Below are 18,390 nucleotides of genomic sequence, written 5' to 3'. Positions count from 1 at the left end.
TTGTATAATAATAGTGAAGACATCAATACTATTAAATATCACATATAGAATCATGTAATAACCAAAAAGTGTTAAACAAATCAAAATATATTTTATATTTGAGATTAATTTGCCTTGATGACAGTTTGTACACTATTGGCATTCTCTCAACCATCTTCATAAGTTAGTCACTTGGAATGCCTTTCAATTAACAGGTGTGCCTTGTTAAAAGTTCACTTGTGGTATTCTTTCCTTCTTAATGCGTTTGAGGCAATCAGTTGTGTTGTGACAAGGTAAAGTTGGTATACAGAAGATGGCCCTATTTGGTAAAAGACCAAGTCCATATTATGGAAAGAACATCTTAAATAAGCAAAGAGAAATGACAGTCTATCATTACTTTAAGACATGAATAGTCAATATGGAACATTTTAAAAGTTTCTTCAAGTGCAGTCGCAAAAACCATCAAGCGCTATGATGAAACTGGCTCTCATGAGGACCGCCACATGAAAGGAAGACCCAGAGTTACCTCTACTGCAGAGGATGTTCATTAGAGTTACCAGCCTCAAATTGCAGCCCAAATAAATGCTTCACAAAGTTCAAGTAACAGACACATCTCAACATCAACTGTTCAGAGGAGACTGCGTGAATCAGGCCTTCATGGTCGAATTGCTGCAAAGAAACCACTACTAAATGACACCAAAATGAAGAAGAGACTTTCCTTTGTCCAAGAAACATGAGCAATGGACATTAGACCGGTGGAAATCTGTCCTTTGGTCTGAGTCCAAATTTGAGAATTTTGGTTCCAACCGCTGTATCATTGTGAGACGTAGAGTAGGTGAACAGATGATCTCTGCGTGTGTGGTTCCCACCGTGAAGCATGGAGGAGGTGGTGTGATTGTGTGTGGGTGCTTTTCTGGTGACACTGTTAGTGATTTATTTAGAATTCAAGGCACACTTAACCAGCATGGCTACCACACTACAGCTATACACCATCCCATCTGATTTGCGCTTAGTCCCACTATCAATTATTTTTCAACAAGACAATGACCGAACACACCTCCAGGCTTTGTAAGGGCTATTTTACCAAGAAGGAGAGTGATGGAGTGCTGTTTCAGATGACCTGGCCTCCACAATCACAGGACCTCAACCCATTTGAGATGGTTTGTGATGAGTTGGACCGCAGAGTGAAGGAAAAGCAGCCAAATCCTTCAAGACTGTTGGGAAAGCATTCCAGGTGAAGCTCGTTGACAGAATACCAAGAGTGTGCAAAGCTCTCATCAAGGCAAAGGGAGGCTACTTTGAAGAATCCCAAATGTAAAATGTATTTTGATTTGTTTAAAACTTTTTTGGTTACTACATGATTCCATATGTGTTATTTCATCATTTTGATGTCTGTTACTTTACAATGTAGAAAATAGTACAAATAAAGAAAACCCCTTGAATGAGTAGATGTGTCCAATCTTTTGACTGGTGCTGTGTGTATAAATACAGTACCAGTCAAATGTTTGGACACACCTAATCATTCAAGGGGTTTTCTTTACTTTTACTTTTTTCTACATTGTAGAAGAAGCTGCAATGCTGCCTAAAAACCCAGCAGCATTGCAGTTTTGACACAAACCTGTGCACCTGAACTTACCCCGTTCAAAGGCACTTCAATCTTTTGTCTTGCCCATTCACCCTCTGAATGGCACACATACACAATACATGTCTCTCTTGTCTGAAGGCTTCAAAATCCTTCTTTAACCTGTCTCCTCCCCTTCATCTACACTGATTTGAAGTGGATTTAGCAAGTGACATCAATAAGGGATCATAGCTTTCACCTGGTCAGTCTGTCATGGAAAGAGCAGGTGTCCTTAATGTTTTGTACACTCAGTGTATAGATGGTTGTGGGATCGATTTCTCCAAGGGACCAGTATAATGTGTAAGGCTCAAAATAAGTTTTGTCTTTCCATGTAGCACATTTTAAACATCTTCCAAATGGCTGTTTTTAATTCAGTCAGGATCATTATGAGATGATGAGACGATAATATGGGGGGACGTACCTGCTTATGACAGGTCTTACAATGCATTATACCTGAAGGTGATGCCCAATGTTGAGCATTCAAACAAAGCGTAAGTGTGATACACGATGGGTTTTACACATTTTTCACAAAGATGGCCATACTGAGAGCATAAATAAAGTAATTATTGCAATAATAATTGTCATACCTTATGATTGTCTAACAAATTCTGAAATCTCTGGTGAAGTGGACAGCAGGGTTGGGATTAATTCAACAAATTACATTATAATTAAATTCCCTGTCCCTGTAAACTCAATTCAAATTCCAGGTTAGTCTTTGAATTCAGAGAAAATTCAATCCCTCCAAGTTCCAATGTTAGGTTATAAAAAAAATATATAATTGCCAATTCAATATTATCCACAACAATTCCACAAATTCCAATTAAATTCCCTCAGGCTGTTAGGCTGAACATGTCATTGTTCAGACAGTGTAGTTATACTGGACATAAAAATGCAACTTTAAATCATTTTAAAACAAATCCTGCTGTCAATTTTTGATACTAAGTGCATTAACTGTGAAATGTACAGATATTCAATTAAATTCCTTTTTTTTTTATGTTTTTTTTTTTTTTTACAATTCCAATTCAAACACACTAATTCCAATTCAATCATAATTCCATAACTTGAAGATTGTTAAAACTTTAATTGAATTCAATGTAAATTCTCTGCTTCATGAGTAAAATCAAGTATTACATTTTGAATTTCAAATTAAATTGGAATTGACCCCAACCCAGGTGGACAAAACAGACACAGCTGACTGGAATTTTTTTTCATTTTTAAATATGTTGCTGGTACAAAGGTTTTATTGAATGTGTTCCTCTTTCTTCCTCATTCTTTTTCCTCTCTCTCTCTTTCTGTCCTTTTTAACCTCCCTTTCCTTGTTCATTCTCTCAACCTCTTGTTTGAACTCTGTCTCTTTCTCTCCTCTATTATTCTTGATCTCTTTCTCCTTTTCTGTCAGGATTGAACATTGCATACCTGAACCAAGGAGGGGTTGGGGCCCACAAGGGCTCCAGCTTAGCTGACCGCCAGAGGGAGTACCTGTTGGACATGATCCCGCCACGCTCCATATCGCAGTCCATCAACGGACAGAAATGAACCCCGCCCTTTACCCCCACCTTCCCAATCCTCTCCCCAAGGGCCACCTTCTCCACCCCGCCACCATGCCCTCACAAAAAAAAGACCACCTCCCCCATCCCATTGCATGCAGTGCCTGTCCGTGTGCCTACCTAAACTAACCCATGAGAAACGACACAATCAGCCTGAGAAACGACACAATCAGCCTGAGAAACGACACAATCAGCCAGACAAAAGACAACCAAACTGTCAGTGCATCTTCTCGACTTTCTTACTATAGCAAAATGATTTAGAAGACTTTCAAATCATTTGTACTACTATTATTGCCGCTGTTACTATTATTATTATGATAACTGTTACCGCTTCAGTTACTATTACTCTTATTAAGCTTTTTTATTGTTATGCTATGTAGAGCGCCTTTCAGTTCATACCTTTACTTTTATTTATTTGGGGGGGGGGGGCGACTATTGCAGGGTTGCTTTCGGATTTCATTGTTTTTGGCATAATTGTATTTTAGTTACTCCCCTTCTACACTCCATATGTATGGTTATTTTAGTTACTCCCCTTCTACACTCCATATGTATGGTTATTTTAGTTACTCCCCTTCTACACTCCATATGTATGGTTATTTTAGTTTTCAAAATGTTTAAAGCCACCTTCTGTTATGGATTGGATTCTTGTGAAGTTTCAACGCGGCAAAAGAGATGGACATATCGCTATGTAAGAGGGCGATCATGTGGAATGAACCGGATCTAACTGGACACTGGTCCAAATGACTGACTGCCCTGCTTTGAGTCGACCAGAAAAGATGACGGATCATAACCAGGAAGCACTATTCATATTTTTATTTGACACAGTATTAATGGAAGCGAGAAAATCCAGAAAGTGCGCGCTATGGAGCAGATAGATTTTTTTTTAAATCTATGAACTAAGCACAGGAAAGTCCACCGGTGTTTGCGGTGAGAGAAAAAATACCTGCCATGTCACCGGTGGAGGCCATGGCCTGCATAGAGAGGGAGCGTGGCAGCCATTTTGGACTGTGGCGTATCGTCCCATCTCGCTGCTTGGCACAGGCCTGAAAATGGGGTCATGAAACCTGCCCCCAAGATTCTCCATTGCCCCTCAATGCCTTCACTTTCAGAGTATGCAGAGACTTCAAACCTTTCTAAACCCAACTGTTCCTTGTGGTACCGCGAGGGAAATGGCGAGGACTCGAGCAGGAGGTGGCAGTGGCATGTCATTTGTTTTCTTGTTGTTGTAGGGTTTCTTGATTTGTCGTTGTTTTTATTTGAGCCGTCTCCTGTAGAAAAGGCTGCGTATCTGTGAGGTACTTGCCCCAGGAGACGATAATTATCAAAAAAATAGTGAACAGATTGAAACTATTCAAATATCTATATGGATTATGTATTGATGGCTAGCTTGAGAGAAAGGAGACTGAAATGGATTTATCTAGAAAATGGTATAGATGGATCAATCATCGTGTTCAGGCAATGCACACGAGATGCCTCATTCTCGAGGAGCACTTTTCTTATTATGAATCAAATGAAAATAAAAGGTTAAAAATGTTACAATTCCCAGGTACCCCAAGGTGCGGATGTCATCCGATTGTCTTCGGGAGAGAGACCATTGTCCAGAGTGTTCATGTGGACTGTATCAGATGACATTCAATTGGTTAACCCTCTTATCTTTTCAATGATTTGAACAGTTTTGTTAACGCTGGCACTGACACCAAATTGTTTTTATACTTTTTTTGTTGCCCCCCTGTTGTCCTTTGGGGCATCGGTCATACAAGCATGGTCTCTCACACCTGTCAACACTCTTTTACCACTGCCACACACATTTCACCAGCAGCACTTTCTATGTTTGTCTTTCGGTTTAGTCAAGTTTGCTACACGTCATACAATACATTAAAGCAGTGTTCAGTAAATGTGCAGTATTACTCCGAGAGAGCTAGACCAGCAGATCTTCAATTAGTTTGGGGTTTGTCTGGCTGGCAGAGGAGATACGTTTTTACATGTGTCTCCGTGTAGAAGCTATAGGGGGTTTATGGCTAGTCTTGGGAAGATCAGACAGGACTTTTAGTTTGTGCTAGGTTCAGCGTCACAGTTTTCAGTCTTTCAGGCTGTTAGAGGATTGTTGCATTATTTACTGCTATAACCTATCTTTGCAATTTCACCTCTCACTGTATCAGGAGTTTAGGTCAACCGTTGAACGACATAAAACATTTGCCCCTGAAGGCCATTGGCTCAACAGCGTATTATGTCCGTTTTTGGTCAAATAGGTTATTGAATAAAGGGTTCGGGCACATCACCATCCCAATGGCCATAGAGAGTCTTAAGTAAAGCCAAAGGACCATCGAAGACCCTGCAATAATATTGGCACTTAAAAATGTCTCACCTGTATTGTTCACTGGCCTCAAGAAAGAGTTTGGGGTTTTTCACCCTCTTATGCACTGACAACCTGTATGGTGTGGTTGTGAGATTATGACCAACACTGTTCGAGTGGAAGCTATGAGGAGCTGAACCAAACAAGATGGATTCTTTGAAATGGGGGTAATCTACTGATTTGGATCAATCTCAGGATAGTTAACACTACTATCACTGGGTGTGTGCAGTTTAGCAGGCCTGACATGACGGGCTTACATTTAGTCTTACGGCAGAGTAGTCTGAAAATTGGATACAAGCTCTACCCACTGGATACTCCGATTTGGTGTGTCAAGTACAGTCATGCGGTGGCCTATGAAATCTCAAGTTCCCATTTCCTAGTTCTTGTAAGTTATTTATACTGAACATACACCAAGTCATTATGAAACTACCTTGGGTTTGATTGGCAGGTGCAATATGTAGATGTGAATGGAAGTTTACATTCAGAAGAGAAAGTTTTTTGTTGTTGCTTATACTATTGTCAATCAATACCTTCTTTTGTGGTTGGTTGCTATAGGATGTCATTTGAAAAAATGTTTGTCGGGGTACATTTTCTTTCCCACCCCATCATATATTTGATTTGACTGTCGTTTTTTCTATGTCCTTTTGCTACAAAGCTGGACTTGTATATTGAAGATCCTTTCTCTCTCTTGCAGACTGTAATAGATGAATCCACACACCTTGGTAATTTCAACCACAATCTTTTATTTTTATGTCAAATGTTTTAGGGTTTTTAAATGTCATTCTTCTATTTCTGATGTCTCAATTCAGTTAATTGTTTTGTTTTGTTTGTAATGTTTTAAGTTTTCAAGAAAAAATCTAAAAAATTATCAAACAACATTTTATTGACTGAAATAAAAATGACACGATATTTGCTAGGTCAGAAGTAATAATGACTTATTGTACATAAGCTTTTTTTCTCCCTTCAAAAAAAAAAAAGGTATATTGTGTAGAAAAGCAAACAAAAAGCCATGAATATAGTGAAGCTTGCCATTTCGTTTTGTGATCACTGTGTATTATTGTGTAACAAATGTGCAAAATGTATGGGATTCTCTTATTATTATTTTTTTACACATTTTCTCCCTGGTTGTCTTTTTTTGTTGTAGTGAGTAGGGTTTGCCGGAAAAGTGGTCATTGTTCTGACGGAGTTAGATCCATTCCACAGGCTTTGAGCGTGAAGAATGTCAAGTTCACGTATGTTTGTTGTATGTTCTATTAGAAAGTCAATGCTGTTCAGTGTATTTCTTACTTTGGTTGAGCTCATGCAGACTTCATTTGTGAGGACGTGGCATGGGTCAAAGCGCTGACGGACAGTACTACCCCGGGATAGTCATCAAATCCACAGATCTCTCTGTGTTTTGTTGATTTCAATTTCTGTACTGAACTACAGGGCTACCCATGTCTGAAATGACAAGTTTAAAAAGTTACATTTCCTTTGCTTTCTTCCATATTTCTATGAATATGAAAAGGTGACATTTTGTAATGCTCATGCTTTCCATTGGAACATATAAGTTGTCAACAACAAAAAAATACAAAATAAAATAAAAAGTATTTGTTTTTAATCTAGTGTGCTAGGAGCTGTTGGAGATGAGTGAAATATTGCCCTCGTCACAAATGTGTTCTGGTTAACATCTGTTTTGGGGGATTTTCATGGAGTTATCAAACTGACAATACTATATTGACTGCCATATAAGTGAGTTAAATAATAATGGGGTTGTGTCTAAAACCTTTTAAGGCAGATAAAGCTGCCCATCAGGACAGTGTTAGTTATGGGGTTTACTAATCGTGATGTCATTCTGATGGAGGACTGATCACATTTCCTGGCTACACAAATTTATTATTTTATTGGTATAATTTCATTTACTCTTGGCGTTTTAGTTATTGTTGGAAATGCAGGTGACTTTTTGAAGGGGAGGGAGGGGGGATTTATTGCAAATCATTTTCTAAATTTGATGTGAATATGCTGAAAGCTTTTCTTTTTATACATATAAAATTAACTGCAATTCCTCAGTTTGAACATTGCATAATGTTGATGTTGTATATTACATTTGTGAGAAAAAAATGACATTGATAATGACTCAATCTGTATCAATTGAATGGACATTGGGGAATGGGTGAAAATATTAAAATGAATTTTGATCCTATAAAAAAAGCCCTTTTGTTTTATTTTGATTTCAAATGTAAATCCTGACCTTTTGCACATACTTGATATTTAACTGTCTTCAAAAAAAATGAAAGAATATTGATGCTGTTTGAAATCTGCCAGTTGGTTAATAATGATTATGCATTGACTGAAAAAAAATAAGCTAATTTTGGAGGAAATAACTTTGTAATATTTATCTCTTGCAAGCTATGTTTAATAAAGGATGGAACGATTTACTTCTGTAGTGTGACTTGTGCTCTGTTAAAGGAAATAACCCCAGTATTTCCTGTGAAGTCACTATAGGGGTAGATGTGAAATGTAAAGTAATTATTTGGCATTGCATACCATTTAAGAGTCTAACCTTTTCAGCATAACAAGCACAAAGCTAACTGGCAAATCTAAAATTCACTCCGAACTAAACACCACACCCTCATTTTCTCAAACAATCATAAATCGTACGTAACATTGGCAAATAACAAAAGATGCTAGGAATAATAGCGCCATCAGGTGGCGCACTGGCCGAGCTATTTTGGGGCGAATGAGAAGAGCATCAATGTCTTGTGAGCTGTTTTTCCTTATTACCCAGACAGAAGAATGAATTAATGAACAATTACTACATTTTCTCTATGATATGGCTCACCATAACTGCTCAAAAACACTAATACATTTTTGAGGGGAAATTGTATCATGGTAGATTGAATTGGAAACGATCATTCCATATCAGTACTTGACAATAGGGCGGAACAATTCCTCACAGAATATGTTTCATGAGACATTCAAGGCCGACGGAACACACGTTTACTCCAGTTGAAAACATCCAGCAGTCTGCACGTGTGGATTTATTCCTAAAATGTTGGATGTTCTACAGTATAAGCTACATGTGTCAAGAGGAAAAGCAGCATATGTATTATAGCCTGCAGTTTATTAAAAGGCTCAACCTGCAAGCTTAATCGTTAGCTTCATCGCTATCAAACCATTTAGGTAACGTTAAGTGGAAACAATACCATGCCAGAATGATCCTTAGCGGCGAAATATAGATAGCTAGCTTGAATGCCAGCCAATACTAAAGTTAGCTAGCTGTCTATACAACAACCACAATGCTGCACTGTAGAGGTCACTGGATGGTAGTTAAAATATCACGGCGAGCTAGCTAGATATTTTGCCTGTTAAAAAATGTGATGTATTCATGTGTGAAATTAATTCTCGAGAACTCAGGCCCATACAGCAGTCAATAGGGCAAGGGGGAAATACAATAGCTACTGTAACTAGCTTTCCTATTCTGTATGGACTCCCATGTGGTTATTGAGTGCTAGCTACCTGACTAGTTACTAGCAATCTATAAACAAAGGTAAATTGGGGCCCAAGTGTTGGGAGCCCTGTCTCAAATGCTAGTTAGATATCCACAATACTGGCTGCTATGTGCATTTGTGTTTGTTAGGCTACGTCTATATCAGTTTTCTCTCATGCATTTAGCTACAGACTCATCACCATGGCTGGAAGAGGAAGGGGTCAGATGACCTTCAACCTGGAGGATTTGGGCATAGGAAGGGGAGACAGCCTGCCCCCCACCACCTTTAAGCCCTCACCCCTCTTCCCTGTGAGTGTGCACATGGAGTCAGGGCTTGTAACATAGCCTAGACTTACCTTGCCGCTGTTGCTTATAGTGCTCTTGTCTTGAGCGTCACAAAATTAAAATAATTACAGTTATCTAATATTACTAGTAATGTAATGGATACATGTTTTGTTTTTCTCTTAAGAGGCATTGTTTCTCTCTGAGGTACAATATCATTTGTATGGACACTGACTGGTTTAGACACACAATATTGCCTACCATCCTCTAACTGGGTTGCAGTATTTTGAAATACCGTATAGTAATTTAAATGTAGTAATGTCTTTACTTAGTGCTAGTGTTGTGGCGCTATAACAACCCAGCCTCTTGATCTGTTCCCCCTCCCTAACCTCAGCCCATGCCAGTCCAGCCTGTGCCCCTGCAGACAGGAGAGGAGGTGGAGTACATGCTGGCTCTGAAACAGGAGCTGAGGGCCGCCAACAAGACCCTGCCCTTCTACATCAGACGGGCCGCTCCCAAAAGAGGTAAGCCAGCACACATAGGATTGAAGGCAGAGTTAGCGATGCACAAAGTAAACGGCAATATCAGGCCAATTTCCGCAAACAAGTAAGGGCATTGAAGCGTGAGGCTCTGCCATTTTGGTCCCATAGCTATCACGTTATAGCTATTGAATTGCACATGCACAGCTACTCTATGATACTCGGTGAGTGCATTGTCTTGCATCGTGCTCATCTGCAACATCTGCGGTGCTGCTCGTTGCAATGTCATATTGCCGAGTCTCATTTTAAGGGGTGGAGAAATCGTAGAATGTTATTAACCGTGATCGAGCTAAGTTCCAAAGTCATATGGTTAATGTTATTTGTAAACTTTTAAAGAAAATTGCAAGTTTTTGTCATGTCATTTGTCGCGCGTGAAATAATTTCTTAAGTCCCTTTAGGTAGCCAATTGATCAGCTGTCCATGTAAACCGGATTGTAAGGGCAAAGCATGTAAATTTAAATCAATCTATTATATTATCAAAGTATTCACAATAATCAGGTTATTGAATGCATGTAAAAGTACCCAGTTATGATGGATGGTAATGTATGTCAGACAAATGCTATAGAAGGTTTTGTAATGGAGTGTTATACTTGTTTTCCTTTGCTGGTATTATATGAATAGGACGTTGTTAGTTGTAATTATGCTGCTGTTTCCATTGTAGATGTTGATCGCTACTCTGATAAGTACCAGAGCGGAGAGCCCAAGGACAGTGCCATCGAGTGGAGCCCAGGTGAGTAATGATGGGCTGGTTTATGGAAATACCGGGGGTTAGAATCTGCACCCAACTGATCACAGAACAGTTGTCTCTTTCATTAACTATTCAGTTCTCTGTACCACTTTCCTGCTGCTTGTAGTCTTCAGCGGCAACGCCTAGCCAGGCTGAGTCTGTCCTTTTTCTGGTGTTTTCTTTTGATGCAGTGTTGGTATATGTCCAGCAGATGGTGCCAGACAAGTCCATTTCTGGTCTGAATTTGTCCGATTTTTTATCTTGTGTTGTGGTGTCATTATTCCTTATACTGTGAATAAGATCCATTATGGTGTGTTTTTTTGTGATGTGTATTTTTCTGTGTTTAACATGTTTCTCTTTTTCTATGGTTCTGTTTCAGACTGGAGCAGATTACCTAAAGAGCTTTGCATTAAAGTGAGGAAGCCTCTGGCTAAAAGTGAGTACTTTGTCTGAAAGGCCTTGAAATTTGTGTGTGGAATTCAAACTTTGTGGACGCCATGTATTGTTTTCAATTGAGAATTTATTTTCCCCCAGATACTCAATAAGTGAACTTTCATCAACATATTTTCTTAGCTACTTACTTTGGCCTTTGAATTCCTCGCGAAACACTTTTGAACCGCTTCCCACCCCTTTCTGTCAAGGGCTGTAACCAGGGTTTGAGTTTTAGTGAGGTTGGTTTAAAAAAAAACGTTGAAATGGGTTCTCAACTTGGCTGCTGTAGGTTCGTTCACCTTAGTCGTTCTACAAACACATTGCCTATTAGTTTTATAATTGTAATGTGATGTGAGAAATTGTTCACACTGACATGTAGCGTCAGGGACGAAATGGAAAACCTATGGCATTTTAGAACTTTGTTTGCATGTTAACCTAGGCCTATAGGGAAGATAGGCCATGTGAGGATGTTCATATTCAAGCATATCATCATTTTTGTAAGTTCTTATCTTGTTTGATAAGATAAGTACATATTTTCTGAGGCCCAAGTTTAGGAAGCACTGTAGTAACTTCTCTCTCTGCTTGCTTCCTCTCTCTCCTCTGCTACCTCCTGCATGAATTGCAGCCTGCATCAGCCTCAACACTGAGTGCCACATGCCCACATCACTGTCTGTCTCAGTAGCCTACTCTCTGTAAAGGAAACCTATTATGAGAACGTATTGGTGTATCGTTTGCTCCTGCTGAGGTAGGATGAAGTAAGAAACTATGTAATACTAGCCAGAGACCTTCAACGTTACTGCAATAGAAGTCTCTGCCGGCAGCTAGCCACCTAACTGACTGACATAAGTGACTCTTTACCAGTTGTGCATTATCCGAGAGTCCGTTTTTGTTTGGGGGGATGTCTGTAGATACGAACGGAGTCGCGAGACGGTTTTAAAATGGCCTTTTGTCCGAAGTCTGGCAAACGCACTTTCAGCAGCATCTCTCCTTGTTTACTCAAACTGACTGTGGGCTGGGGTAATTAGTTTCACATCTCAGGCCCTCGTGAGGCCTGTGCCACGAGAGGGTGGAGTTAGCCTTTTGAGAGACTGGTGAATATTTTCCTAAAAAGGCAAATCCAGGAGGCATATCCGGGGGACGCAGGTGAACATAACGAACAAACCACTGTTCATGATTCCACTCGTTCGCAAAGAGGCAGGCACAATTAGAACGTTGTCAGATATAAAAAAAAACAAGGGTTCTGAGTTTTAATCAATGCTTGGAACAATATTTAGATGTTGATCCATAATAGATTATCTTTATTGTGTACAAAACTCTTAAGTATACAAAACAATAAACATAGACTGACCAGGTGAAAGCTATGATCCCTTAATGATGTCACTTGTTAAATCCACTTCAATCCATGTAGATGAAGGGGAGGAGAAGGGTTAAAGAAGGATTTTTAAGCCTTGGAACAATTGAAACATGGATTGTGTGTGTGTGCCATCCAGAGAGTGAATGGGCAAGACAAAAGATTAAAGTGTCTTTGAACGGGGTAGGGTAGTAGGTGTCAGGTGCACTGGTTTGTGTCAAGAACTGCAACGCTGCTGGGTTTTTCACACTCAACTGTTTCCTGTGTGTATCAAGAATGGTCAACTACCCAAAGGACATCCAGCTATACTCAGTATATACAGTGCATTCGGAAAGTATTCAGACTCCTTCCCCTTTTCCACTTTTTGTTACCTTTGTTACCTTACAGCAAGAGAAGTGACACAATTTCCCTAGTTTAATATTGCCTGCTAACATGAATTTATTTTAACTAAATATGCAGGTTTAAAAATATATACTTCTGTGTATTGATTTTAAAATGGCATTGATGTTTATGGTTGGGTACATTCGTGCAACGATTATGCTTTTCTCGCAAATGCGCTTTTGTTAAATCATCCACCGTTTGGCGAAGTTGGCTGTCTTTGTTAGGAAGAAATAGTCTTCACACAGTTCGCAAAGAGCCAGGGCAGCCCAAACTGCTGCATATACCCTGACTCTGTTGCACAGAACGCAAGAGAAGTGACACAATTTCCCTAGTTAAAATAAATTAATGTTAGCAGGCAATATTAACTAAATATGCAGGTTCAAAAATATATTCTTGTGTATTGATTTTAAGAAAGGCGTTGATGTTTATGGTTAGGTACATATTGGTGCAACGACAGTGCTTTTTTCGCTAATGCGCTTGTTAAATCACCCGTTTGGCGAAGTAGGCTATAATTCAATGATAAATTAACAGGTACCGCATCGGTTATATGCAACGCAGGACAAGCTAGATAAACTAGTAATATCATCAACCATGTGTAGTTAACTAGTGATTATGTTAAGATTGATTGTTTTTTATAAGATACGTTTAATGCTAGCTAGCACCTTACCTTGGCTCCTTGCTGCACTCGCATAACAGGTAGTCAGCCTGCCACGCAGTCTCATTGCACTCCACCGATTTTTATGAAAACTTGAAATCGGCCATAATTAATCGGCCATTACGATTAATCGTAATTAACCTCTAATATATATACACAGTTGAAGTCGGAAGTTTACATACACCTTAGCCAAATACACTTAAACTCCGTTTTTCACAATTCCTGATATTTAATCCTAGTAGAAATTCCCTGTCTTAGGTCAGTTAGGATCACCACTTTTTTAAAGAAATGTGAATTGTCAGAATAATAGTAGAGAGAATTATTTAATGATTTCATTAATTTAATGAATTAATTGTTTATTTCTTTCATCACATTCCCAGTGGGTCAGAAGTTTACATACACTCAATTAGTATTTTGTAGCATTGCCTTTAAATTGTTTAACTCAAGTCAAATGTTTCGGGTGGCCTTCGACAAGTTTCCACAATAAGTTGGGTGAATTTTGGCCCATTCCTCCTGACAGAGCTGGTATAACTGAGTCAGGTTTGTAGGCCTCCTTGCTTGCACACGCTTTTTCAGTTCAGCCCACATATATTCTATAGGATTGAGGTCAGGGCTTTGTGATGGTCACTCCAATACCTTGATTTTGTTGTCCTTAAGCCATTTTGCCACAACTTTGGAAGTATGCTTGGGGGCATTGTCCATTTGGAAGACCCATTTGCGACCAAGCTTTAACTTCCTGACTGATGTCTTGAGATGTTGCTTCAATATATCCACATAATATTCCTCCCTCATGATGTCATCTATTTTGTGATGTGCACCAGTCCCTCCTGCAGCAAAGCACCCCCACAAGATGGTGCTTCCACCCCTGTGCTTCACGGTCGGGATGGTGTTCTTTGGCTTGCAAGCATCCCCCTTTTTCCTCCAAACATAAGGATGGTCATTATGGCCAAACAGTGTATATACTGTGTATATAATATATATGTTCATGTGTATATAGATGTAGATACATTTATTCACGAGGTCCTGACCTCTGTGTTCTCATATGTTGTTACGGCCATACTTCTGTCTTGTGCCATTTTTTGCCATGTCTGTTATCCTATTTTATCTACTTACTTTTCCGTTCTTCTCTTCTAGGACATCCACCCCAAGTTAAACAGCCAAAGAAACCTCTTGTGGGAAAAGAGGAGATTCTCACCAAGCTGGAGGTTGGATACTACAGAAATTACTAACCTTTCTTTGAAAGACTAGAGATCATACATTTATTCATTTTAGTTACTCCTAATTAAGGGAGATTTGCATATACCCTGCTCTGGTTTTGATGTTTTGTGGAAATTCCCACTCTTCAGACTCTCGAAAAGAAAGAAGAGGCGGTGAACTCTGAGGAAGAGGAAGACGGGGAGAAAAAGAAGACGAACGAGGAAGAAGAACAGCCAGAGGAAGAGGACTACGAGGAAGACTTTGAAGAGGTAAGGGGTATTGGCGACTGATGTGGCCCATTTACGTTTTGTAACCGTCTCCTCTTGGAACCTGATTGTTATGGTCAGGGTTTTAGGTGTAAAAAAATAGTTGAAATGCCAGTTGAGATAATGGGCGGCGAGTAACACTGATGCTAACAACACTCATTTATCATAATAGATACTCAAATGCTATTCACAAAATATAGAAGTGCATAAACGGTGTTTACGGTGTGTTTAGTCTTCTTAAAATCCACACATTTACATACATTTAAGTCATTTAGCAGACGCCGTATTTTGGTGGTTAAACCCCCCCCCCCCCCGAAAATAAAAACATTGCCAGACGCATTGTCCAGCAGAAAATATCCTGATGAAAATACACATCTTCTATAAGTCACTTTGGCTATGCATGGAGATTGGTTCAGGTTGTCTTTCAATCATCAGTCGATTATTCCTGTCTGTCTTGAGCTCGTGCTCTTGCTTGCAAACTTGGCCACATTTGATCAACTGGATCCGGCCTTCAGTTTCCCGTGCCATTGAGTTTGTGACAGACACGGCTGTATTTACTCAGGCCGTAAGGGTTCTATGATGTTTAGCGAGATTCACCTCTCCAAATGAGGACTCACTGAAATGTCATGCAAGTTCACAAAGGGGGAGTATTTTGATTAAGTAAGATGCCTTCCTCTAATGTATGGTTGAATAGCTATGTCATACATGCTAAAAACAGCACAAATTAAATTAGCTACCTACTATACCAAGAAGGTACAGACAAGTGGGAAAATGAAGCGACACTGAAACAGAGAATGTTGACAAGCCAGCGGGACCGAGGGAGAAGTGCATAGAGCCATTGTTCCCTTGGTAGGCTATCATTACTCCTTGCATAGCTCAATATTAATTGCAACCGACTCGATTCCATATGTGGTGTCATTTGGCACCCTTGCAAATTCAAATCTGGTCTTACAGTGGGTCTCACAAGTTTTTCCTAATGGAAACGCTGCTTCTCATCTGCGTTCCAGGATACCGACTACATCATGTCTTACTTTGACAACGGAGAGGAGTTTGGAGGGGACAGCGACGACAACATGGGCGAAGCTACTTACTGAGAGACCGTGCGAGTGCTGATAACACCAAATAGACTAGAAGAGGAGGCCTTAAGTAATCGTCCCCGTGGACGCAGTTACAGTATTTGAATTACTTGTGGAGTCACTGGCCATCGTAACAGACATTGAAGGCCTGCTGCTATTCAGCCATGACAGGTATAGTCTAAAACATGGAAAGAACAATATGCTGCTGTCTGATAACCTAGGTCCAGGACATGGAAGGTGGTGACTGCTGTTGGAAACAGTTGCTCAATGTAGATGTCTAGAGCAAATACTCAGACTTGTTGTATGTGGTGGTTTAAAGTCCCAAAGATACTAACTAGTCATGCTGACTGTTCCCCTTTCTTCAGCTATGTTGAGGTAGTAATGGGAGCTGATTTATTTACAGGCCATTGTGGCCTTTTATAACTTTAATAATTGATTTTATGGTTTTAATTAACAGATAATGTGCAATTGTAGTGATAGTGTTTTTAGAGTAACGGCATGTTTTAGAGAAAGGTAATTTAGCTTTTACAATTCCTTGGTGTAACAATCTTTTTTTTAAGTGTATACGACAATCAAAGTTTTTAATTACAGTTTTCCATGTCTTAGCTAATCGAAAAATGACCTTTTGTTAATTTTAAATATTTTATTTCTGTAATGTGACATTTCTGTTATGCGAGTTGAACATTTGAAAGTGTTGAATTTGATTCTCTAAATACATTTTAAAGAACCCGAGCAAATAGTTGTGTTTTGTATCAACCAGCAGATGGCATATTACTCCAAGGTAAATCAAGGGGCGGTTTATGTTCACTGTGTGTAGTTGGTAGGTTATGCAGCTAACAAAAGAAAAGGTTATTCACCATTGTCAAGTAAAAGGCCATTTATAGTGGTGAGCTCCCAAAATGTTTTTCTTCTTCTTCTATTTCTACCCTTGAAATAGTGTGATCCTCCATTTCATTGAACAGGGTTTAACATTGTTGCCGTCAGAAGTGAAAAGAAAACCCTAAGGGCAGAAAGTTTCCATTGCGTGACTAGTTTTGAAAAAAGGGCATTGTTTATTTGTTTACTCCCAAGTCTTCTGCTCTCTTACCATTGGATTTTGAGAAAGTCTCTATCCAAAACAACATCAATAACACCACACCACGGGGTGGCAGGTAGCCTCAAGGTTAAAGCGTTGGGCCAGTAACTTAAAGGTTGTTAGAATCCCAAAGCTGACAAGTTGAAAAATCTGTCGCTGTGCCCTTGAGCAAGGCACTTACCACTAATTGCTCTTGGGACGCTAGACAATGGTGACCCTGGCTGTGACCCAACTTCCTGCAGGTGTCTCAGGGGGAGTTTCTGTTACATACTTATGCGTAACAGGACAAGTATAAGCCGTCCCCTCAAATAATAATAATTATTATAAAAAACAATGCACAGTTAGTTTACTACTCATTTAATCATAATTTATAGATCGGCAGGTAAGGGTGCTGTTGAGCGGCTAAATGTGCTTTACCATTCGGCCATCAGATTTGCCACCAATGCTCCTTATAGGACACATCACTACACTCCTCTGTAAACTGGTCATTTCTGTATACCCGTCGCAAGACCCATTGGTTGATACTTATTTATAAAACCCTCTCAGGCCTCACTCCCCCCTATCTGAGATGTCTACTGCAGACCTCATCCTCCACATACAACACCCGTTCTGCCAGTCACATTCTGTTAAAGGTCCCCAAAGCACACACATCCCTGGGTCGCTCCTCTTTTCAGTTCACTGCAACTGCAGCTAGCGACTGGAACGAGCTGCAACAAACACTCAAACTGGAGAGTTTTATCTCAATCTCTTCATTCAAAGACTCAATCATGAACACTCTTACTGACAGTTGTGGCTGCTTTGCGTGATGTATTGTTGTCTCTACCTTTTTGTGCTGTTGTCTGTCCCCAATCATGTTTGTACCATGTTTTGTGCTGCCACCATGTTGTGTTGCTACCATGTTGTCATGTTGTGTTGCTACCATGCCGTTGTCATGTGTTGCTGCCTTGTTATTTTGTTGTCTTTAGGTCTCTCTTTATGTAGTGTTGTGATATGTTTTGTCCGATATTTCTATATATATATATATTATTTTTTTAAATCCCAGCCCCCGTCCCTGCAGGAGGCCTTTTGGTAGGCCGTCATTGTAAATACGAATCTGTTCTTAACTGACTTGCCTAGTTAAATAAAGGCATACAAGTGGGTTAAGACCTTGTGTGATTCATAATCATCCTCACACAGACCTGACGTGATCCAGACGAGCCTACTTCGGCTGCACTCCATCTCCTCTGCTGCTGGGTGTACATCAAGGAGGTATACCAAATGCCGAAGATATTCTTTGGTATTTTTGTTTGAGCCATAGCACTTGTCACGTTGTGCACGTATGCAAAATGTGCATGTATGCAAAAGTGTTAGCTTACATGTTGGCATGGTTGCATCTGCAATCTAAGCATTCCCTCGGAGGCTCTCGGGGCAACCTGGGTCCGGTGCTTCTCCTTTTCAAAG

The 18,390-nt window shown here is 39.7% G+C and overlaps 2 protein-coding genes across 3 annotated transcripts in view; both read left to right on the top strand.

Annotated features, from left to right (window-relative positions):
- The window catches only part of LOC115128495 (transcriptional repressor p66-beta-like), a 48,570-nt gene extending 40,653 nt beyond the window's left edge, over positions 1-7,917 (top strand). For both annotated transcript variants that reach the window (XM_029658367.2, XM_029658368.2), the window contains exon 11: positions 3,000-7,917. In XM_029658367.2, coding sequence (XP_029514227.1) covers positions 3,000-3,136 — 137 coding nt within the window. In that variant the 3' untranslated portion in view covers positions 3,137-7,917. The remainder of the gene's footprint in view (positions 1-2,999) is intronic.
- Positions 7,918-8,447: 530 nt separating this feature from the next.
- LOC115128494 (DNA-directed RNA polymerase III subunit RPC7-like) lies at positions 8,448-18,089 on the top strand. Its single transcript, XM_029658366.2, has 8 exons — positions 8,448-8,662; positions 9,155-9,278; positions 9,646-9,775; positions 10,452-10,520; positions 10,897-10,953; positions 14,471-14,541; positions 14,683-14,802; positions 15,807-18,089. Exons 2-8 carry the CDS (start codon positions 9,171-9,173, stop codon positions 15,891-15,893), a joined length of 642 nt encoding a protein of 213 aa, XP_029514226.1. The 5' UTR covers positions 8,448-8,662; positions 9,155-9,170; the 3' UTR covers positions 15,894-18,089.
- Positions 18,090-18,390: the final 301 nt, after the last annotated feature.

This window comes from Oncorhynchus nerka, linkage group LG4, assembly GCF_034236695.1.
Source record: "Oncorhynchus nerka isolate Pitt River linkage group LG4, Oner_Uvic_2.0, whole genome shotgun sequence".
Classification (NCBI taxonomy): domain Eukaryota; kingdom Metazoa; phylum Chordata; class Actinopteri; order Salmoniformes; family Salmonidae; genus Oncorhynchus; species Oncorhynchus nerka.
The sequence above is the reverse complement of the archived record's forward strand: the minus strand, read 5'-3'. Positions and strand labels throughout refer to the sequence as shown.

Bases quoted from the DNA above. Each gene is read 5' to 3' on its own strand.
- LOC115128494 (XM_029658366.2), top strand. From the start codon at position 9,171: ATGGCTGGAAGAGGAAGGGGTCAGATGACCTTCAACCTGGAGGATTTG. The intron at 9,279-9,645 runs GTGAGTGTGCAC...CCCTAACCTCAG, and splicing joins AGCCCTCACCCCTCTTCCCT to CCCATGCCAGTCCAGCCTGT. The intron at 10,954-14,470 runs GTGAGTACTTTG...CTTCTCTTCTAG, and splicing joins GAGGAAGCCTCTGGCTAAAA to GACATCCACCCCAAGTTAAA.